Source organism: Pyrus communis, chromosome 5, assembly GCF_041283825.1.
Source record: "Pyrus communis isolate YQ-2024b chromosome 5, ASM4128382v1, whole genome shotgun sequence".
Taxonomy (NCBI): Eukaryota; Viridiplantae; Streptophyta; class Magnoliopsida; order Rosales; family Rosaceae; genus Pyrus; species Pyrus communis.
In genome coordinates this window covers 33,650,459-33,675,777 of record NC_142569.1, presented here as the reverse complement: position 1 = coordinate 33,675,777, position 25,319 = coordinate 33,650,459, and the positions used below count along the sequence as shown (strand labels likewise).

At 36.6% G+C, this 25,319-nt stretch overlaps 1 protein-coding gene across 6 annotated transcripts in view; it reads left to right on the top strand.

Moving 5' to 3' along the window:
- Window positions 1-4,158: 4,158 nt before the first annotated feature.
- LOC137724399 (uncharacterized) overlaps window positions 4,159-25,319 on the top strand; it is a 39,744-nt gene continuing 18,583 nt past the window's right edge. Inside the window, exons 1-3 of one of the 6 annotated variants that reach the window (XM_088695040.1) lie at window positions 4,191-5,073; window positions 5,155-5,511; window positions 5,791-6,087. In XM_088695040.1, the coding sequence (XP_088551166.1) occupies window positions 4,191-5,073; window positions 5,155-5,483 (1,212 nt within the window). In that variant the 3' untranslated portion in view covers window positions 5,484-5,511; window positions 5,791-6,087. Of the gene's footprint in view, window positions 5,512-5,790; window positions 6,088-25,319 lie in introns of those variants that run through there. The other 5 variants (XM_088695038.1, XM_088695039.1, XM_068463142.2 and 2 more) reach the window with 5 other exon arrangements.

Genomic DNA, 25,319 nt, shown 5'->3' with positions numbered 1-25,319 from the left:
CTAAAAGGAGATTACGTAGCTAGGTTCAATCTTCACCTAACACTCCTATTATCACTTGTGACTGTAAAAGATATACGTGTTGGGGTTGGCTGACGTTAATTAGTTGTTCGTATTGATTTGAGAAATTTGATGGAAATGAGGATTAACGAATTACAATTGGAGCTGGCAAATAGTTGGGTTTAGTTGGTTTGGGTTAGATTCACCACTAATTGATTTCTACATGGGTCATTCAAACTCAATCCATTAGCTTATGCAACGGTGGAGTGAAGAATTTTTCACCAGGTGGGTTAGCTTAAAGGTTTAAATATTTATAAACAAAAAAACATGATACTGCATTTTTCACAGTATCAGCTAACTAAATAAAATTCTGGCAAGGTGAGCCAAGAATAAACAAATACATGTTTAAATTCAAACAAATCCAAACTTGTACATACACAAGAATTGATGAGAAAAAAAGAATGTAAGAAAAATAGATGGTTTATAAATTGTATTATATAATCTTATATAATCAAATCGAGAAAATTTGGATTAGTGACTAATATATGGTGAACTACATTCGAAAATCAATAAAAATTACATGTCAAATTTTATTTTTGAGCTACAGCCCAGGATAGCCCTTAACGTGGCTCCGCAGAGCTTATGGTAAAAATGGTTGACCTGAAATGACTCATTCTGTTAACGAGTCAACCGTTTCATCTCGTAACAATTTTCATTTTTTTTAATTTTTATTAAAAAAAAATGAAAATTGTTACTAGATGAAACGGTTGACTCGTTAACAGAATGAGTCATTTAAAAAAAAAAAAAAAAAAAGCATTCGGCTGAAACCCAACTATTTCACGACCTAATTTAACCGTTGGTCTAGTTTTGTACTTGCCAACAAAACAAAGAACATATGAAATAGTAAATTATTTCAAAGTAAATCAAATAGCGACGTAGATTATATAACAACGAGTTATCGTTTTTACAATTACATTTTTCTTTTCATTGGTTCAGACAATTTTCGAATTGGTATCAACTTCGGTGTTATTGTACAAATGAAAGGTACGGTGACTATAGAAGCTAAAAAAAACATGAACAGAAAATAAAGGGAAAGGTGACCAAGAAAAATATTAGTTTGTGTCGTTCTGATTGTAATAATCTGTCATGTGATATTTTTATACATTATAATATGAACGATGAGTAAGTGCTTTTTTTTTTTTTGTGAAACGATATACTTATTAGATTAGATGTTATATTAGGGAATCGACGGGGTTCGAATTCACACCGTGCTGCAAGGGCACCACTCCTCTCTACTATTGTGATCAAGGATCACTTGTGGTCAGTAAGTTATTAAATGGTGTGAGGATTACACCAAAATATTCATCAGTTTTGGAGTAATGCTAGAGAGACAAAATTTGTAGACAAAATTTTAAAAACTAAAAGACATGAAGTTAATGATTGATTTATTATTTAAAAGTTAATAAACATGCTCATTCCTATTGGTGACACAACATTTAGTTTACAAATTTTGTCTATAAATTTAGTCTCTGGCATTACCCTTAGTTTTAGGCTTTGTAATCAAAATGGTCATAGAGATTGGTATAACTCTTTACTTTGGTCTCAAAAATTGAAAATTGATAGAAATAATCTCTGAGTTTGTTCAATGTAAATCATTTTGGTTCATCTATGAAAAGTCTGTCAATACCATCTTTAAATTGTCACATGAGTGACCACACAAGACAACATTTTCCATAGTATTTTTGCCAAACTAACTCCTTTTATTAACCAAAATGGTCGAGATTCGTATAACCCTTCATTTTGGTTACTAACAATGAATATCCATAGACATGGTCCCTGAGTTTGTCTATCGTAAATAATTTTGGTCATTTTGTGAAAAATTTATCAATATACTCATTAAATTGTCACGTGAGCGACCGCATGATCACCTTTTAAGGGGCATTTTTGCCAAACCAACCCCTTCACTTAACAAGAATATTGACAGAATTTTCAAGGAAGGAACAAAATGATTTACGATGGTCAAACTGAAGGACCACATCTATCAATTTTCATTGTTAAGGGCCAAAGTAAAAAGTTATGTCGATCTCAGGAACCGTTTTGGTTAAAAGGGGTTGGTTTGACAAAAAATAAATTGAAAAAGGTGGTTATATGGTCGCTCACGTAACAACTCAATGATGATATTAATAGATTTTATACTGAATGATCAAAATAATTTATGATGGACAAAGTCAGAAATCACGTCTATCGATTTTTTAATCTTAGAAACTAAAACGAGAAGTTATGACAATCTCAAAAACCATGAGTTTAACTAAAAACTCTTCTTGTTATACATCAAAATTAATGAATGTGCTTTTGTATGAGGATGTAAATGTGTCAACGAATTAGACCTTCACTAGTTAAACCCATCCCTCCTACTGCTGTTTGAAAAGTAAGCACTAATATGATTAATGATTGTACCAAAAAAAAAAAAAAAAAAAAAAAAAAATCTGAACAGCTCATCGTGCATGTTGATTGATGTAGAGCGGATTTTTTTTTTTTTTGGTAAACTTGGGAAGGAATTTCACATTCTTGGGTGATCAATATAATGAGATCTAAGTCTAGTTAAACATGCTTAATTAAGCATTTAAGCCTCTTTTATTTATTTGTTTTCATTCTTTATTCCTTCTTAATTTGTTGTAATTGTTTGGAACAACTAGCAAGACAAATCTAGATAGCTAGCATTCACTGCACAATGAAAGATTATTCGTATTTGGAAATGAATAATTAGTTAAAACCTGTATTATTAGGCAAATGGGATCGTAAATATTTGTATCTTAAACCTTCACAGTCAGAGATATTCGAGTCAATTAGTTAAAAGCTATGAAAATTGTGAATGTGACAGACTACGTACTAAAGTCTGGATTATTTGAGTGATTAGGATTCTTTCTCCTGTTTTTTTCATTCCCTTCCATCATTTCCTCTCGCATTCTTTTATTTTGTTTTTATCTTGTTATAAAAAATTAATATAAGATGTTGACGTGGCCTAACCGTGACCGTTCAAATAGGAGGAGAGGGAAGGGGAGAAAAAAAAAGAGAGGAGAAAATCCTACTCCTTGTTTGAGAGAGAGAGAGAGAGAGAGAGATCTGAGTCTCGCAGCCGACTGGTCCCTCATCTATGCAGAAAGAACCATAGAAAGTTAGGCAATCAGAGAAGACTTTCTGTTTAAATTATTAACCCAGAAATAAAGCTTCATCTCTTGCTAGCTAGCTAGCCTTTCTGCTACGTACTCTTGTTGCATTAAACTAAACCTTATTAAAGAAAAAATAATCACACCTTAGGTGATAGGTTTAGGGAAATGGTTAATGATTTTTGCAAGTTCTTGTTTATTTTTTAATTTTTTTTTCTTTTTTCAATTTAAATGCTAAAATTAAACAATGATGTGCACCACAAATGAGAGAGTGTGTGAAAATTATATCTCTATATCTAGAGAAAATTGTAGTAATGGTCCCTCAACTTTAATCAAATTGGAGTAATGGTCCCTTAATTAAAAATCTATGATCATTGGTTCCTTAACTCCTTCAAACGTGCAACTATAGTCATTTTCTTTAATTCCATTAGAACGTCCATCAAAATGAGTCACGTTCCATGCAATGAGGCTAAATCGATGGGCAAATATGAAAAACCAAATGAGAAAAATTGCAACAGTGGTCCCTTAACTCTAACCCAACTAGAGAAATGGTCCCTCAACTTTAACTCAATTAGAGTAATGATCCCTCAACTTTAATGTAACAGAGTTAACAAAAAGGATCATAGCTGCACGTTTTGATGAGTCAAGAGACCAATGATTATGAATTTTTACTTGAGGAACCATTGCTTTAATTGGGTTAAAGTTGATGGACCATTGCTACAATTTTCTCCTATATTTATTTATTATTATGTAAGTTTACAATGAACCATCTATTCCATGAAGCAAGATATTATAAAAGGGGCAGGGCTTAACAAAATTCAGTCAAAGGCCTCCTTGATACAAACATTAATTGATAATCTATTCAAATAGTCTGGCCCCATTAGTCTTATTGTTCTTGTTTTTTACTAAGGCAATTAATAATTGCAAGTGAAATTTGGCATGATTACCGTGGTATTAAAGGTAAAGACCAAAGCTATATAAAGGATGAGGAGGCTTAGCTTAAGAGGCAGAAATCTCTTAACAAAGATGGGGAAAATGGGGCCTTCACAAGTGGCGTCTCTTGTGGTCACTATACTAGTGGCACTAGTCTCTCTCACATTGCCTTCAGAAACTTCAGCTAACTACCCTTACTCATCTCCACCACCACCGGCTTCTCCTCCCTACCACTACAAGTCACCACCACCTCCTTCTCCTTCTCCTCCAGTGTACTCACCACCTAAACATCCCTACCACCCCAAGTCACCACCACCATCACCAAAGCCTTACCACTACAAGTCCCCACCACCACCACCTCCTCCTCTAGTGCACTCACCACCCCCACCTAAGGAGCCTTACCACTACAAGTCTCCACCACCACCACCCAAGAAGCCTTACCACTACAAATCTCCCCCACAACCACGCAAGAAGCCTTATCACTACAAATCTCCCCCACCACCACCACCCAAGAAACCTCACCATCACAAGTCTCCCCCACCACCACCACCCAAGAAGCCTAACCACTACAAATCTCCCCCACCACCACCACCCAAAAAACCTCACCATCACAAGTCTTCTCCACCACCACCACCCAAGAAGCCTTACCACTACAAATCTCCCCCACCACCACCACCCAAGAAACCTCACCATCACAAGTCTCCACCACCACCACCCAAGAAGCCTTACCACTACAAATCTCCCCCACCACCACCACCCAAGAAACCTCACCATCACAAGTCTCCTCCACCACCACCACCCAAGAAGCCTTACCACTACAAATCTCCCCCACCACCACCACCCAAGAAGCCTTACCACTACAAATCTCCCCCACCACCACCACCCAAGAAACCTCACCATCACAAGTCTCCTCCACCACCACCACCCAAGAAGCCTTACCACTACAAATCTCCACCACCACCACCACCCAAGAAGCCTTACCACTACAAATCTCCCCCACCACCACCCAAGAAACCTCACCATCACAAGTCTCCTCCACCACCACCACCCAAGAAACCTCACCATCACAAGTCTCCTCCACCACCACCCAGGAAGCCCTACCACCCGGTGCACTCACCCCCACCACCAAAGAAGCCTTACCATTACAAGTGTCCTCCACCACCACCCAAGAAGCCCTACCACCCGGTGCACTCACCCCCACCACCAAAGAAGCCTTACCATTACAAATCCCCACCACCACCACCACCACCACACAAGAAGCCTCACCACTCAGTTCACTCACCACCACCACCACCTATGAAACCTTACAAGCCACCAACTCCTCCAGCCGTTCACCCACCACCCGCTTACATCTATTCATCACCCCCACCTCCTCACCACTACTAGATATTGAGAGCTTAGTTGCATCCAGTTGGTAAGCCTCTCCATTCTATGTTTTTAGATCATATCCATACAACTGCAAGAAATTGCCAAATAATTTGACAAAAAACATCCCTAGCTATAAAAGTATAAAACACTAGTGTTTATTTCCTTTTTTGGCTAATAATCCATACTGGCATATGCAAGCTTAATGCATTTCCAGCATATCGTCATTACTCAATTAAAGTTTCTTGATATTTAGTAGTACTCAAGTGTAACAAATAGACCAATGACAGAGACCTAACAAACAACAATAATATATATATCTTTGCAGGTAAAGGAAGAAGAAGTCGAACAGCGCGCATATCACCACACAAAGACGAAGAAGAGAAAGACAACGAGTTTCCACGCAGCTGCTGATGTAACGTGTTTTATTTAATTATGCCATATTTGTTAAAGGTCCATATTTTCCTTTCCTTGTAATATTAGACAGTTGTAGGGCACTCATGTTTCATGTATTTGATTTCCTGTTTGTCGAAAGAGATGGTAAATGTATGTCGTTTGTTTCAACCTTCCAATGGAGAGGTGATCATAATAATAAAATAAATAGATAACCCCAAATTTTCCTTAATTTCTCATATATCTGATATGTTTTATTCTCTTAATAATTAGATTTCCAAATAATGTTAGAGAAACCACATATACAACGGGTGTACCATTTGTTCTGACAAATGATAATTACATGTTACCTCAATTAATGTGTTTATCTCACTGGAAGCTAGTTGTAATATCACTTAATTACCACATTATATGGTGATGTGGTGTATATATGTGGCATCCTTAACATCACTCGAGATTCCTCGTAATTAATAATATATGTTAACAAATCAAAGGATGAGAAAGAAGAGTTAACAAGAGTTGGTTGAGTTGGTAAGGATCATTATCTTCGCTAGACCAAATTTTATGTTCGAGTTCAACTGCTGACAATCCCTTAGTGGACAATCTGTTAAAATAAAAAAAGGGGCTAAGACCCCCTCTATAAGTCTTCCATAAGGCTTGTGTATGCCTTAATCTTGGGATGGGATATCCTCCTGCACCCCTAAAGTTTTGATTAACACTAAAAAGAATGAGAAAAAAGAAAAAACTATTTACAAATTCTCTTGTTCCATAACACAAAATAAAGAAGACCACAAATTGTTAAAATGCCTACATAACCAAAAGATTACATTTTGTCAAACTTTATTTTTGTACTAAGTTACAACATGTATTTATAAAGACCTAATTCTAAAACAAATTGGAAAAAAGTCACATCCCGGCCCGGGACGGATCACTTCCCGGGCCTGCTCCACCACCGTAGCACGATATTGTTCGCTTTGGGCTTACCATTCCCTCACGGTTTTGTTTTTGGGAACTCATGAGTAACTTCCCAGTGGGTCACCCATCATGGGATTGCTCTAGCCCCCTTCTCGCTTAACTTCAGAGTTCCTACGGAACTCGAAGGCAGTGAGCTCCCAAAAGGCCTCGTGCTAGGTAGGGATGAGAATATACATACAAGGATCACTCCTCTGGGCGATGTGGGATGTCACAATCCACCCCCCTTAGGGGCCCGATGTCCTCGTCGGCACACACGCGATCAGGGTTAGGCTCTGATACCAAATTGTCACATCCCAGCCCGGGACAAATCACTTCCCGGGCCCGCTTCACCACCGTAGCACGATATTGTCCGCTTTGGGCTTACCATTCCTTCACGAGCAACTTCCCAGTGGGTCACCCATCATGGGATTGCTCAAGCCCTCTTCTCGCTTAACTTCGGAGTTCATACGGAACCCAAAGCTAGTGAGCTCCAAAAATGCCTCATGCTAGGTAGGGATGAGAATATACATATAAGGATCACTCCTCTGGGCGATGTGGGATGTCACAAAAGTAATCTAATTAAAAGGCTTTAGGACAAAAGTTACAACATGTATTCACATTTACGCTGCAAGTGCAAAGAAATCTGAATAGCTCACAACTTCAGGACAAAAGTAAGTTTTGTGGACTCTTTCTTAAAAGGCTTAAATGTTAAGATGGTACTTGTAATATAAGCATATGGTCAATTTAGTCTTTATATTTTTTATTGGGTTTAGTTGACATACCCCGACCCAGAAAGTTCACTTGGACCCTGAATCGAGCTGTGCTGGCCGACACCTGGAAGGTGACGAAGCCATAAAATGTGATAGAGTGTAGAAAAATGTGAATAATTTGAACCTAAATTTTTTTAATACCAGTGTGCGTTGTGAGCGAGAGCGAACCCATTTCACACACGATGTCAGAGCATAAGTAAGGCACATGAGTGTGGGTAAGAATCATACCCTCAGAAATATCCATCGATACTAAGATTTGCCACAGATCCTTGTCGATACAAACTCAGCAGCCAAAACCTGGAGGGCACCAAACAGAAAGTGTGACTGAGTAATAAAACCAAGTTTCCCAAAGTTATTACCTCTCTAAAAGTAATGCCCCTAAATGTAAAACCCGTATCGTTTTCCATAAGACAATACAACATATATACATATATCCAAACCATACTCAGAAATGACCAAAACCACGGTTTGCCATCAACTCCACCATGCATTAATAAGTAGGCCAATTGAACTTAATCAATACAAAATGATATATCAGTCGGAGTCATCTAATATGACATGTACAACTTATCCATATCTCATCAATCATGGCGAGCATATAAGTCAGAGCCACCTGTACGACTTATTCATATCTCATCAATCATGCTAGCATATAAGTCGGAGTCACATATAGTGACCTGTACGACTTATCCATATCTTATCAATCATGGCTAGCATATAAGTCGGAGTCACCTATAGTGACCTGTACGACTTATTCATATCTCGGCTAGCATATAAGTCGGAGTCACCTATAGTGACCTGTACGACTTATTCATATCTCATCAATCATGCTAGCATATAAGTCGGAGTCACCTATAATGACTTGTACGACTTATTCATATCTCATCAATCATGCTAGCATATAAGTCGGAGTCACCTATAATGACCTGTACGACTTATTCATATTTCATCAATCATGTTAGCTAATAGCTCAATAAGTATACCTGCACACGAGTCGGAACCACCTAAAGTGGTCTGTACGACAAAACTGGGTGTAAATAAATACGCTCAAGTGCTACGATCACGTGAAGACTGTGCGAATAATCGCAGGTCACCTACGAGTTGAAACCACCTAAAGTGGTCTATATGACAGGACTATGCACCTACCTTGGATCCAAGGTGAGCATAAAGTGAGGGAGGTGAACATCACGTGAAGGACTGTGCCCTGGCCACGGGCAGGAGCACTAACACCGAGGTGCAGGTTTATGAGCTATAATATATCTCAACATAATCATACTCACTAACATCAACATGTACTCACTTGAGGCTTACCTGGGCGTCTGCGGCGTCATATAGCACTTCAAAGCATTCACAATAGTCAGGTCCAGGTAATATCCATATGAATATGCCATGATGCAATCTAAACCCAAACATTTCATGATATTCCCAAAATATATAATACTGCGTAACATGTACAATCAATAACACCCTACTCCCAAACTATTTACTTTTGAGAGTAATCATTAGTGATAAGCCCAATTAGACTCTAGTTGCATTAACTATCATTACTTACCTTTCCTTACTTCAATTTCTTGATTCTTCACGCATTGATTTATGATCAACATTTAATTACCAAATCACAAAGCTAAATCTCACAATTCCCACCAATGTCCCTCACATTGCCCAATTCACTAAACAAGCCTATTGTCTCAATTATTTAATCTCATTTATTATATGGCTGCATCTAACGTCTTGTTAGACTGCCTACGTGCTCTAAACAGGGATCAAGCCATTCGTAGTTCGCAATGATTAATTGTAGGTAACAAGCATAGATCACTATAGAAGTGCTTGTGCAACTATCAATTATATGCCTATGAAAGAAAAAGACCCATTCACCTGGAGTCCACACTATGATTATCTTGCACGCACATCGAGACATCACAATTTATCGTTGCCTGTGACCAATTATCAAATCATGTCTCAAAGTTCTTACCGATAGAATACATAATTTACATAAAACATATCCTCAAGGACCTTCAAGAATAATTTGAAACCCATTGACCAAAAGTCAACCGTCGATCTTTCTACAACCCTGTATAACTCGATTCGGAAGATCCACATATTAGATTTCCAATCCATAACTTCCAAAGATCCACATTATGCTTCTAGAATAACATATTAAAATTTTATTATGATCCAAAGGTTAGATCCTAGCAAATTTCCAAAACTGATTAGCGGTTAACGTTTTATTTTATGAATTTACAAATCCAATTCGGAAAGATCTGTACCTGGGATTCCCAATCTGTAAGTTCCTACATTCTTCAAATATTATGTACTACAAAGTAACAAAGTTTGGTGACGATCCAACGGTTGGATCGTCGATTCACATAAATACCTATTAACATATCGTAGAGAATTTAGGTTCCAACGATCAACCTACATCATTCAAATATCAAGACTAAATTCAAGACATTCGACATAGCCTAAAAATAGCATTGGCGGCCCACTGGCCACGCGCCGCCGCACGCGCCGCCGTGGGTGGCGGTCGGCCGCCCCGACTCGTTGGAAAATCCAACTATTTCCAAAAATTCTCAAACTTCACAGAAATGAAGATCTCAGTGAGTGGAGCAACTTTCATACCTGTCACGAAGTCCAAAAGTGGACGGAAGATGGTCAATTTTGCCCACAAAGTCGGTAGGTGCCTAAAACTTCCCGACGTCGATTTGTCGTCTACGGTGGTCCAACGGGTTCAAGGTTGGTTGGGTTTTTCTCCTGGGATGATGGGATACAAAGCCCAAGTGGTGGCATTGGCCATCGCTTTGCCGATTTGTCGGAAAATCGAAAAGGGTGGCTGGAGCACTATTGATTTTCGTCAACTTTCGTGGCCTCCAACCGCCACATACCATGGTTAATCAAGGTGGTTCTTGGGTCAATTTTGTAGAGGGGAATGAGAGCTTTAAGATGGTGGTGGTGGCGTCGAAAAACTCCATCGGAGTTGGCCGAAATCGGCCTTGAAAGATGGGTGGTCGTAGAGGTGTACGGACGGAACCCGCGGGAAAAGCTCCCAGCTTTTCCTTTTTTTCTTTTTTTTTTTTTTTTTTTTTTTTCTCACTAGTCCTCCACCCCTTTTAATTTGATTGGTCCATTTTTCTCTTTACTTAAGACTGATTAGTTAGTCTTCCCACAAGGTGGGAGTTCAAATAATTTAACTACCTTTAAATAACCAACTTCAAACGTCCGTAATTATACCATTATAATTCGGACTTGCAAACGGCTTTCGCCTATGCATTCGTAATGACAAGTACTACGAGGATATGCTAAAAGAATAAGTCATATGTCGCTCTAACTGATGATCAATGGAAGTCAAAGTCTTTGCCTCTAGGGCATTTTCATAAATTTACGCTTCTAAAATTAATAAAAATGTAAAATTTGGGACAGGTTGTCACAATCTATCCACCTTAAAAAATTTCTTCCTCGAAATTATAATCAACTAGAGGTGTATAAAAGAGAATGCCCTTCCGTCACGATTAGGGTGCATTGATTTCTCTTTCATGCCTCAAAACTCAAACTTTCATTCTCTTTCAAAACAATACTACAGTATAAAATCTCTTATGAAAACATCAAGTCAAAATAGATATATTTAAATCAAAATTGAACATTGAAAGTTTCCGCCCACACACTCGTAGTTTTACCTAATTTGAAGGTAAATGTATAATAACATTGGGTTAAGCCCAACAATAAGTAAAAGACTAAATGTAATCGAACGAGGGTGCAACATTACCATCTTGTCCCTCATTGGAGAAATACCCATACATTATCTGAACAAGCTTCAAACGTGCTCACACACTACTTTCCCAAGCACCATCATCAATACTATATAATTTCCGTGTCACACTTTCCATCATTCTAATACTTACCCACAACTCTCTGCTACAACTCACATATTGCTACCATATCTCAATTGATGTCGTACTCATAACTAGGAATGTAACCTCAGTTACACATAACTCTAACAAAGCTAAGTGTCTAACAATCATGTACCAAGCATAAAATCTCCGTTTATCAATTCCAATGGTATTATAACTAACTATGGATACAAACAACTAAAACAAAGATAGTGATATATTACAACCATAGTACTTGTGGGATGAACAAAATGCAACATGTCCACTAAAGTCTAAGTAATTCGCTTCAGTCAAATCTTTAGTTTATGGGTGGAAATATGATACTAAACAACATCTCACTTCTATTTTAGTTGTCTTCACACGTGTCTTGCTGTTGAAATTTCAACGTCCATTTTAAAGAAAGAATCATCACCAATACCTTAAACTTTGAGGCTAAGAAAATACTACTTTCTACTTAAGAAAAACTACCACCAATTGGAACATCATATAAGTGTATCATTGGTTTAGCATCACGATTAATGAATTTCACATTCTTTACACATACAACATATCTCGAACTGAGCATATAAAAAGATACTTCCTAACTCCATTCATATAACAAAATGATTAAAATCATTTGAACCATTTCTTGATAGATTAAAGGTAACTCTATATCGATACTCATATTTCCCAACTAAATAGAATAGGACAGGCTGAAAGTGTGCGAGAGTAGATACACAATAGTGCACTCATAGATGCTAATTTAATTCTACTATTGCCTCTGACAGAACTTAGCTTGTTCCAAAAAGTAAATGTAATAAAAAGTTCTAAGATCAATGAAGATTTGGACACACTTTCCTACATAAGAGTACCAATCAGTTTTCCAATGAAAATAAAAATTGTTAATTCTAGGTCATAAATATGATGGTTCATCTTTAGCAGTTCTACCACTAAGAAACATAAGCGTTAACATACTAAGAAAGTCTGAATCCGAATTGACTTGTCACATCAATCAACAATCACCATGCATCATCAAAATCTCCACAGAGAAGTGTCATCTAGCCTTCGAAATAAGGTGATGATTGTTGACTTTAGGTCAATGAATAAGATGGTTCGTTTCAAACAGTTCTAATCGTTGAAAAATAAAAGCAATACTCCGTCATGTTGCCATACCAACTTAACAATGTGGTGGCATCCGCGGTAAGATTTTTGGAATATGATGCCCCAAAAGTATACGTCCTCAAAATGAAAATACTACTAACCAACTCTACGACACGAACTAAAAGGTCTTCACAGTTTCCTCAACACTCATAACAATCTAACAGTGAGATATCATCTCGCATTTCGATTCTAATGTCTACCTATGGAAGTGATCAAGAGGTGGTTAGTCAAAGGGTTTTCGTTTACCTAGATAAGTGATAGGGTAAAAACAACAATCATGAGTTTACCGTCCTATTACAAAGCTTATTCCTAAGCTTCCACAATCCTAATTTATTCGGCTCAAGCGAAGTAGTTCATTGATCCTAGAAGGATTTGATGACTGCTTTTCGGATTTCTACAACTCCCAGGATATGACAACTTACATTCGCAAGCCTATTCTCACCCATTTAATAAGTAGAACTACGAAAGCAAAAATCTGGGAATAACGTTGATTGAAAAATCTCAATGCTAGAAAAAAACCTTGCTTAAGATCTACTTTCAAAAAGACTTCATTGACAGTCGATCTTCCTCCTGAATATCCAACATGAACACAAGTATGCTTGAAGATATTAGTGCTAATAGGGACCAAAAATATTTATCCCTCAGATGATCTTCCGTGAAATGTTACTAAGAAATCAAGACTAACTAAGATTTCCAATCTCTAAAGGATCAATACTAACGGCGATAGTTCAATGATAGAATTATTTGGTAATATCTCTGGCGATACATGATTATCAAAACATTTACTTAGGCCATCAACTTGCCTCACTTTCATACCTTTCCTCCACAAGGAAAATCTTCGTTTTAATCCTAAGGACAAATGCCAAAATGATTTATAAAATGTCGTCAAGGCCACAAAACAGTCCAAAACTGAAGAAAAGTTAACATATTTTTCCGTAATCGACGAGGCGGTAAAGTCCGAGCATTAGACACAAAACCAAGAATGCTCACATCACGCGTGTGATGAACACAATACTGCCCAACTTATGCTCTAATACCAAACTGACACACCCCGACCCAGAAAGTCCACTTGGACCCTGAATCGAGCTGTGCTGGCCGACACCTGGAAGGTGACGAAGCCATAAAATGTGATAGAGTGTAGAAAAATGTGAATAATTTGAACCTAAATTTTTTTAATATCAGAGTGCATTGTGAGCTGGAGCGAACCCATTTCACACACGATGTCAGAGCATAAGTAAGGTACATGAGTGTGGGCAAGAATCATACCCTCAGAAATATCCATCAATACTAAGATTCGCCATAGATCCTTGTCGATACAAACTCAGCAGCTAAAACCTGGAGGGCACCAAACAGAAAGTGTGAGTGAGTAATAAAACCAAACTTCCCAAAGTTATTACCTCTCTAAAAGTAATGCCCCTAAATGTAAAACCCGTATTGTTTTTCATAAGACAATACAACATATATACATATATCCAAACCATGCTCAGAAATGACCAAAACCACGGTTTGCCATCAACTCCACCATGCATTAATAAGTAGGCCAAATGAACTTAATCAATACAAAATGATATATCAGTCGTAGTCATCTAATATGACATGTACAACTTATCCATATCTCATCAATCATGGCGAGCATATAAGTCAGAGTCACCTATAGTGACCTGTACGACTTATCCATATCTCATCAATCATGGCTAGCATATAAGTCGGAGTCACTTATAGTGACCTGTACGACTTATTCATATCTCATCAATCATGCTAGCTAATAGCTCAATAAGTATACCTACACACGAGTCGAAACCACCTAAAGTGGTCTGTACGACAAGACTGGGTGTAAATAAATACGCTTAAGTACTACGATCACGTGAAGACTGTGCGAATAATCGCGGGTCACCTACGACTCGGAACCACCTAAAGTGGTCTGTACGACAGGAATGTGCACCTACCTTGGATCCAAGGTGAGCATAAGGTGCGGGAGGTGAACATCACGTGAAGGACTGTGCCCTGGCCACGGGCGGGAGCACTAACACCAGGGTGCAGGTTTATGAGCTATAATATATCTCAACACAATCATACTCACTAACATCACTAACATCAACATGTACTCACCTGAGGCTTACCTGGGCGTCCACGGCGTCATATAGCACTTCAAAGCATTCACAATAGTCAGGTCCAGGTAATATCTATATGAATATGCCATGATGCAATCTAAACCCAAACATTTCATGATATTCCCAAAATATATAATACGGCGTAACATGTACAATCAATACCACCCTACTCCCAAACTATTTATTTTTTAGAGTAATCATTAGTGATAATCCCAATTAGACTCTAGTTACATTAACTATCATTACTTACCTTTCCTTACTTCAATTTCTTGATTCTTTACGCATTGATTTATGATCAACATTTAATTACCAAATCATAAAGCTAAATCTCACAATTCCCACCAATGTCCCTCACATTGCTCAATTCACTAAACAAGGCTATTGTCTCAATTATTTAATCTCATTTATTATATGGCTGCATCTAACATCTTGTTAGACTGCCTACATACCCTAAACAGGGATCAAGCCATTCGTAGTTGCAATGATTAATTGTAGGTAACAAGCATAGATCACTATAGAAGTGCTTGTGCAACTATCAATTATATGCCTATGAAAGAAAAAAAACCCACTCACCTGGAGTCCAAGCTATAATTATCTTACACGCACATCGAGACATCACGATCTATCGTCGCATGTGACCAATTATCAAATCACGTCTCAAAGTTCTTACTGATAGAATACATAATTTACATAAAACATATCCTCAAGGATCTTCAAGAATAACCCATTGACCAAAAGTCAACCGTCGATCAAAGATCGACGGTAGGGTCTACAACCCTGTATAACTCGATTCGGAAGATCCACAAATCAAATTTCCAATCCATAACTTCCAAAGATCCACATTATGCTTCTAGAATAACATATTAAAATTTTATTACGATCCAACGATTGGATCCTAGCCTATTCCCAAAACTGATTAGGGGTTAACGTTTTATATTATGAATTTACAAATCCAATTCGGAAAGATCTGTACCTGGGATTCCCAATCTGTAAGTTCCTACATTCTTCAAATATTATGTACTACAAAGTAACAAAGTTTGGTGACGATCCAACGGTTGGATCGTCGATTCACATAAATACCTATTAACATATCGTAGAGAATTTAGGTTCCAACGATCAACCTACATCATTCAAATATCAAGACTAAATTCAAGACATTCGACATAGCCTAAAAATAGCATTGGCGGCCCACTGGCCATGCGCCACCGCACGCGCCGCCGTGGGTGGCGGTCGGCCGCCCCGACTCGTCGGAAAATCCAACTATTTCCAAAAATTCTCAAACTTAACAGAAATGAAGATCTCAGTGAGTGGAGCAACTTTCATACCTGTCACGAAGTCCAAAAGTGGACGGAAGATGGTCAATTTTGCCCACAAAGCCGACGGGTGCCTAAAACTTCCTGACGTCGATTTGTCGTCTACGGTGGTCCAACGGGGTCAAGGTTGGTTGGGTTTTGCTCCTGGGATGATGGGCTACAAAACCCAAGTGGTGGCATTGGCCATCGCTTTGCCGATTTGCCGGAAAATCGAAAAGGTTGGGCGAAGCACTATTGATTTTCGTCAACTTTCGTGGCCTCCAACTGCCACATACCATGGTTAATCAAGGTGGTTCTTGGGTCAGTTTTGTAGAGGGGAATGAGAGCTTTAGGATGGTGTGGTGGCGTCGAAAAACTCCATCAGAATTGGCCGAAATCGGCCTTGGAAGATGGGTGGTCGTAGAGGTGTACGGACGGAACCCATGGGAAAAGCTCCCAGCTTCCCTCCCCCCTCCTTTTTTTTTTTTTTTTTTTTTTTTTTTCCTCTTCCTTTTTTCTGATTTCTCACTAATCCTCCACCCCTTTTAATATGATTGGTCCCTTTTTCTCTTTACTTAAGACTGATTAGTTAGTCTTCCCACAAGGTGGGAGTTCAAATAATTTAATTACCTTTAAATAACCAAATTCAGACGTCCGTAATTATATAGTTATAATTCGGACTAGCAAACGGTTTTCGCCTATGCGTTCGTAATGACAAGTACTACGAGGATATGCTAAAAGAATAAGTCATATGTCGCTCTAACCGATGATCAATGGAAGTCAAAGCCTTTGCCTCTAGGGCATTTTCATAAATTTACGCTTCTAAAATTAATCAAAATGTAAAATTTGGGACAGGTTATCACATTAGTCATTATGTTTGTATCTGTTAACTAACTGAGGACATTTTATTCAATCTCTTTTAAAAATTTCATAAGAAAAATCATATGAGAAATAATTACCATTTCTCTTTACAAAAAAAATGCAAATCAATGGGATAAACACATATAAGAAATAAAACTTCCAATCTAAAAAATGATTGAGGTTGTTACATAAAAAAGAGAGGGGCTAATGTTAGGGATGAGGTTGGAGAGTTGGGAGGAGAATAATTTTTCCTTTAATTTTTAGGTTTTATTTCATTTTAAATATTGTAAATCAAATAAATTATAATTTTATAAATAATTTATAAAAAAGAAAATTTTAAAAAATTAAATGAAAATGTCTTTATTTGGCTAACGGAGATAGATAAATACAAGACCAAATCGGCTAAATTAAAAATACATAGAATAAATTAATCTAATGACTAAAACACATAAATAATTTTAACATTTAAGCCATCTTAAAAATGCTTGAAAGCTCAGAATGGCTGGAGCAGTTTATGTAACAATTACTTTTCGACAAAAAGAAAATTCAACGACAATATAAATGAATACCAACAGGAGATTTAAAATGAATTTTTACCGAATCTTGAGGGTTAAAAGACTCTAAGCAGTGGTCTATTAAACGAAAAACAATCATCTTTCAGTCCAAATTTTGTTTGGATATATAATTCTCATGAAGAACATTTTCAATTCCTTCTATTTAAAATTTCGTAAATAATTTCTTACTAATTTAATTTATTTTTTTTTTTCAAATTTAAAATCTCGTCGCTAGTCACTTAGTAATATGGTCTAGTTGTATTTCTCTTTACTTGTACTTAAGAGAACTTATATTCGATTTTTGCTAAAAGCAAATTTGAACCACATTATTGATAGCCTCTTGTGAGACTAAGTTCATCTCCTCTCAGATAATATGATTTGTTAAAAAATAAAATAAAAATCTCGTCACTCAACATAACTCAAGTGTTTCCTGTTAAAGTGAGTAATTTATTTCAAGCAACTCTGCCCCGACACGGCTCAATTTGTCTTCCTCTTCGGCCATCTCCAACCGAAGGGTCCAGAGGGCCAGCCAGAGGGTCGAAAATAGCCTGAAAACCGTCTCCAACTGAGGGCTAGGCTAGATGGCTCGTAGAATCTGAGAAGGCCCTACAGAATCTAAAAGGGCTGGCCAGAAAACTGATTAATCATGTCGGTTATAACCGACAGGAATTCTTAAAAAGAATTTTGAATCCAATGGCTAGCTAGCACCAGTTACCGTTGGATTCAATTTTTTTTTAGGTATTTTGGGCTTTTTTTTTTAAAAAAAAAAAATCTATTTTTTTTCCTATAAATACCTAAACCATTCCTCACAAAATTTTAACCATTCCTACACCATTTCAATTCTCATATTTTCCTTCCTCTTTCAAAAATCTATCCTTCAATTTTTTTAATAATTTTGAAATGGCCTCGTTTGCAATGAAAGGTAGGGCTTGGACCCGAAAAGAAGATGAAACTCTTTGCAAGGCTTATAGATGGGTGTCAGAAGATAGTGTGAGGGGGAATTGTCAAACAAATGACGGTGTTTGAACTCGTGTGTCTAAAAAATACTTAGAGTTCTATGAAGGCACCACTCCAGTGAATATTCAAAACCATGAGAATTGTTCTTCAAGATGGAAGAAACATCTTCAACCAAGTTTGAACAAATGGCATCAAGCATTATTAGCAGCCGTAAGTAGCGCTAATTACTACGACGAAGTAAGTGTTTTCACAATTTATTTTAAATATTTAATTATATTACATTTAATTTCATAAATTAATTTTCTTTAATTTTTTTCTAGGTACGCCAAGCGGAGGAATTGTATATGGACAGCAGCTTGAAACCCTTTCAGTTTCACAGTTGTTGGGAAATTTGTAAAGGGTGGGTGTTATTTGAAGATCCACCACAGAGAGCTCCTACGCCTATGTTCGGAACTTCATCCTCAGCTGCAGATACGGATGAAGATGGATCTCTAACCATTCAACAAACAAGGGTAGACAATCTGTCTTCGGGTAAAGGTTCCATACATAGGGCTATGGGATGAAAGCACGAAGGTTGAAGGAAAAGGGCAGGGCAAATGATGATTATGCCGCTCAACATGAAGTGGCGGCCTCATTGCAATTATTGGCGGAGCAAAATGCCCTTGAGGTGGAAGAAATGAAGTGTTGGCATGAAGAATGGGCAAAACAAATACAAGAAGAGATGGATGATAAGAATATGGAAATGAACACTTCGAATTACACTCCAATGAGTAAGGCCTATTTTGACAGAAAAAAAAAAATTATGAGCCGACGACAGTTGTTTACCTCTGACTATACTCCTACGATGGCGGATGATGAAGATGATGTTGATTATGGATATTAAATTTAAGTTGTTGTAGTTTTTAAATTTAAGTTAATCTTGTTTTCGAATTTAATTTGTAGTTTTTAAATATAATTTGTCGTTTTTAAATTTTAGTTGTAGTTTTTAAATATAAGTTGTTGTTGTTGTTTTTAAATTTAAGTTGTAGTTTTTAATAAATAATAAATTATGTTTGGCCCTATAGCCCTCTGTTGGAGACGGTTTTTTGTGACTGGTAAAACGAGCCCTCTGACCCTTTTGCCCTCGGTTGGAGACGGAGACAAATATGGTCATGTACTGTTCGTTAAAATATTAATATCTTGGATGACCAGAAGACTAAAACGAGCCATTTGGCCAGTCCTCGGATGGAAATGACCTTATTTTCTAATATTGGGAGTTGAAATATCAAGTTAAGAACACTACAAAGCATGGAGGATTGGAGCGCGCTTTCAATTAAGTGATCTACATATTTTCTTCAATTATTTCCCATATTTCATGGCTTAAATTTGTGATTACTTTTTCAAAAATAAAATGTCAAATACTTTTACTAAAAGTTAATGCTGTCTATTTTTTTTAGAAAACAAGTTAAAAGTGGTAATTTTATTGATAAAACTTAGTTTACTATGTATATAATTGTCTTCCAGTAGACCATCGTGGATAGAATCAAAAGGACTATCAAACCCTAAAAAATTCTTACTAGTATAAAGAGAAAAACGAATTCACTGTTGTGCGATATTGGGATTGTTCAAAATTCTACAATGAACCACTTGTTAGGATTCAAATCATATATAAAGTTAGCAAATAGAACGAACCAATCACATAAATAGGAAAGGATTCAGATCATGTATTCGGTCAATGACATTTATAACCAAATTAATCTTCCACATATCAAATAATTGGTAGATTGAAGCATTTACTAGCTAGATTCGGACCAATAATTTTTTAGCAACGATTTTTTTCTGAAAATTAAATTCAAAATCTCTCACTCATGCGTTAAGAGAAGTATATACCACTTACAATACTAGTGAAAGATATTCAGTTGTTTTAATGACTTAATTTTGAAAGGCATATTAATTATTTTTAAAAATAATGAGCAGATAGGATTTGGCCTAGTGTCGAGTGCCGACCAAAAATGAATTGTTTTTTATGAAGTATAGGATGCACCTTCACTGAAGGGGATCCTCTTCGAATCTTTTCCACCTAATCCTCCTCATCAAACAATGTGGACTCTTGAAATTTGATCCAACGGCTAAATTTATCATGACTTTTAAAGTGGGCCCATGTTTTTAGCCGTTGGATCAAATTTCAAGGGTCCAGATTGTTTGATGAAGATGATTAGATGGAAGGGATCCGGAGAGGATCCCTTTCCCACTTCACCACCTTCACCAAGAAGAAGAGAAATTCTAAGAAGATTTTCTCGAAAGTAAGATTATATATGACTTTTTGCCACCTCATGTGTTTTGTATAAATCTCATACTAACATTATAAAATAATATGCTAAAAATATGAGATGACGAATAGTATATAAAAAATCCCACTTTGAGAGACTCCTTAGCATTTCCTATAAAAGAATTGTAGAAAGTGAAGTTAGTTCAATAATTGTTCTCTTTAAAGTTCTATATATAATCCAAATGTTTGGTATTGATCATGAATTTAATGGGAACATAGGCTGATACAGTGGGGTACACAATAATTCAAATCTAGATCTTATCAAATGGTCAGGGCCTTACAAGTTACTGTAAGAAATTTTTAGTTGTGACGGGAACACAAGTAGTACATCACGTGTTTTAATAGGAGTGGTGGGAAATTTTATTTTTTAAGTTATTAACATTTTAACACACATCTCATCATTTACATAGTAACATATGATATACCATGTACTAATCACACTGAAAATCTCTCCTACCCTACACGTGTACTTCTATTATATGTGGATAGGATAACATTATAAAATAGAAGGCAAGATCATGTCTTCAAACCACCAACAAACTTTCCACCTTGAAAATAATTTTCTTTTATTTTTTTGTCGATTTTATTTCACAGTTCGTCTCCTAATAAACCAAAGTTTGATTTAACTGCCATACTAAGTTGCGTCAAAACACGCATGTTTCTTTTTACTCAAGATTTAGGGTTGAATGAAATGTTTCTTAAGATTTAGGGTTGATGAAAAATTAAAGGGTTTTTTTTTTTATGTACCCGTGAGCCGTTACAATACTTTTCCCCCAACTGTGGAACGGACAAATATATATAACTCAGAGTCCGTAACTATATTTAATGACTTTGGGGGAGTGAAAAACTCGCATTGAACCGAACAATCACCACCCTCGCTAATAATACAGTGTGAATTGAACGTATCATTATATTATAGGTTCGAGATAATACTGTGATGTCAAAAATGGATGCATGCAAGCAATAGCGGAGCTACACTGGGGACAATGTATGCTCACGACCCCAATAACCCAATGCTCCTCCTTGTATTTTGTTGTCTTGACCTCATAATTAGTTCAAAGAAGACCAAATTTGATGGTGTAGGTGGAGCGATGCTAGATATTTTGCATACCATCCAACTGGAATTTGGCTTCATCAATGGGACTGGAGATAAGAATTTTACTTCCTAATTCATCTTTCGCTTGCCAATTAGAATATTACATAATTCATTTAATTACATCTCTCATTAATTGTTTCGGCAACTATCTTCTTATTAAGTCTTGAATTTGATCACAATTTACATTATCATACCTAGTATCAACGATGGAGTTTTAGTTTTCTTTTCAATGGATTGAATTGATCTAATAATTGAGCATTTGTAAGACTCATGGCAACTGATCACATATAATTGGTAACTTTTTTAATACAATGATATATGTATACTGAAGGGTGGGGGAATGAATTGGATGTGAACTCATCATTCACGAGACTTGAACCTACAAACTCTCATTTACAAGCGAAGAGTAATAGCATTAGACAGTAGTATTAAGTGAGACATGTATTTATACTTATAAATAGGTTATTTCATTTAATTTTTTTTTCCTTGTGAAAAGCTTATTTCTCATGGTCCCATTATTATAGAATTCTAGCTCTGCAAATGCAAGTTATTCTCCAGTTGAGATCGGGTTTAAACAATATATTAAAGTTACGGAGTCTTAATCCAGCTTGTTTATTAGGTGGAATTTCCCTGACTACAATTTTGTTTCATCTTTTCATAACGTTGGATTCTTGCTATTGTCTTATACGATGCCAGTTGTTGTTTTTACCCTTCCACTTGAAGAGTCTGATTTACCTTGGGACTTTGTCTTTTCTCATCATCTTGCAGTCAAATATAAAAGAACAAAATAAAACATGTGACAAATTCTTCCCAGCTTGCAGTGGATAAGATTCTGGAAAAAGGGATTTTAAAGATGAATATGACAGTGAAGCAAAAAGATTGAATATGGTTCACCAAAAAAAAAAAAAGAAGAAGAGATTGAATAGTCCTTTTATCTTCACCTAGAAGAAACTTAGCTCATATCATCATCAGGTTTAAAACTTGGGAAAAAAAGACTATCAATCTAAAACAATACCTAGTCTATATAGATGATGACAATTGTTTTTTGAGGTCCACAATTAAAGTCGATTATCCTCCCTTCTCCTTTGATCAATATATTGTTGGATGAATGATGCTGGGCACACGAAATGTTTGTAGTAAGTGATGTGGCACCAATCAAATTTGTATCTTGATTCAAGTTGAAATTTGACTAATAAATAAGAATTTATATGGTGTAGAATGCGCCATACCATTTGGTGTACAAATTTAATGCATGAATTTAATGTATGTAGCACCGCCCATTGTTAGATATCTAGTAAATAGTGGAAGATATTTTGCTCTTCGTATACTAAGTGATTTTTTTGTGTAAACAAATCCGAATTTGACATGTCAATTTTCTATTTTAATGATATATATATATATATATATATATATATTTTGTACGTATTTGTAATACAACCATTTGCTATTATAGTAAGTCTTTCTATTTTTTCTTTTGTTGAATATCAATAAGTTCAAGGGATTCAAAATTTTAACCTCCTTCAATGTTGAAAAGATAAGTACTCATAAATTATAGCCTCAATCATAGCCTCGCGGCTAACCAAAAGCATTGCACCTGATTTGTTGCATGTTAGACATGAAGCCTTAACATAATGTTGGAAAATAAAGTCCTACATCAAAGACACAATAAAATACTTTACAATTTATTTGTACAAAGTTCACTGCTAATACTATCGAATCCTTTTGTTATATAACACTTCATATTTGATAATACGGCAATTTTTGATGCAAAATAGTATGATGATTTAGCGATGTTCTGTCACATCCCGGCCCGGGCGGGACGACTTTCCGGGCCCGCTCCACTACTGTAGCACGATATTGTCCGCTTTGGGCTTACCATTCCCTCACGGTTTTGTTTGTGGGAACTCACGAGCAACTTCCCAGTGGGTCACCCATCATGGGATTGCTCTAGCCCCCTTCTCGCTTAACTTCGAAGTTCCTACGGAACCCGAAGCCAGTGAGTTCCCAAAAGGCCTCGTGCTAGGTAGGGATGAGAATATACATTTAAGGATCACTCCCCTGGGCGATGTGGGATGTCACAATCCACCCCCCTTAGGGGCCCGACGTCCTCGTCGGCACATTTCCGGCCAGGGATTGGCTCTGATACCAATTTGTCACATCCCGGCCTGGGCGGGATGACTTCCCGGGCCCGCTCCACTACCGTAGCACGATATTGTCCGCTTTGGGCTTACCATTCCCTCACGGTTTTGTTTGTGGGAACTCACGAGCAACTTCCCAGTGGGTCACCCATCATGGGATTGCTCTAGCCCCCTTCTCGCTTAACTTCGAAGTTCCTACGGAACTCGAAGCCAGTGAGTTCCCAAAAGGCCTCGTGCTAGGTAGGGATGGGAATATACATTTAAGGATCACTCCCCTGGACGATGTGGGATGTCACATGTTCAGTAATGAACCATGCTAAATCTAAAGAGTTTATCACATAATTGAATTTTTGTTTCATTCAGAATGCGTGCATGCATGCAGGTCATCATTCCCGCGTAATTGAATCTGCATGCGTTTAGCATGTTCTATGTAAAAATTGTAAATACATACACACACAAGGACACACATGCTTTATGTATATGCAATGATCAAGTTCCTACAAAAAAAAATACAAAAACCTTCAAGTTAAAAGAGTAATATTGTTAGGAATATTAAATTTAGAAACTAAATTTGTAAACTAAATGATGTGTCACCAATAAGAATAAACACGTTTATCAACGTTTAAATAATAAATCAATCATCAACTTCTATATCCTTAATTTTTAAAACTGTCTCCAAATTTAATCTTCCTATCATTACCCAAAGTTAAATTGACCAGTCACATCGTCTCATTGGGTGTCCTTACTCCTTAATGAAAGGACTCGGCTTTTCTAACTTAACTGTCGTATTCAACATAGTTGTAATTAATCAACTTAAACCATTTCGTTATGATCTAATTAATATAATCTTAAGGTGCATGCAGATTAGGTAGCTAATTCTACTTTTCATTCGATCTTTGACATCGAGATTATCTTAATTAGTGCCGGTTAATTTTAGAGAATTTTAATGAAATACTTCACTTTTAACGAAAAACCATATTTTTACCTTTCTCTGGCACAATTTACTACACCTTTATTTGTCTTTTTTCATTAAACTAAAGTTTTTTTTTTTTTTTGATCTTTTCATTAGTTTTCCTTTAATTTTATAAGCACTTCTGAGTGATCAAATTTTATGAACCTATTTTGTGTGGTTCTTTTGTTATTGATTGACACGTATTAAGTTTATAATAATTTCATGACAATAAAGTTAAGCATGGTCATGTTTATTATCACGTATCAATTAATGATAGAGATCACAAAGAAGCCACACGTAAAAAGAGTGCAAAAAAATTGAACTCCGTCTCTGATCACATCACCATGGCACGTAAACGCATTTGTATCCATGTATAAACATATGTAAGAGTCAAGGCTCAAGATTTATAAATTTGTTTTGTTGTCCTTTTTATGAAGAAATTAATGA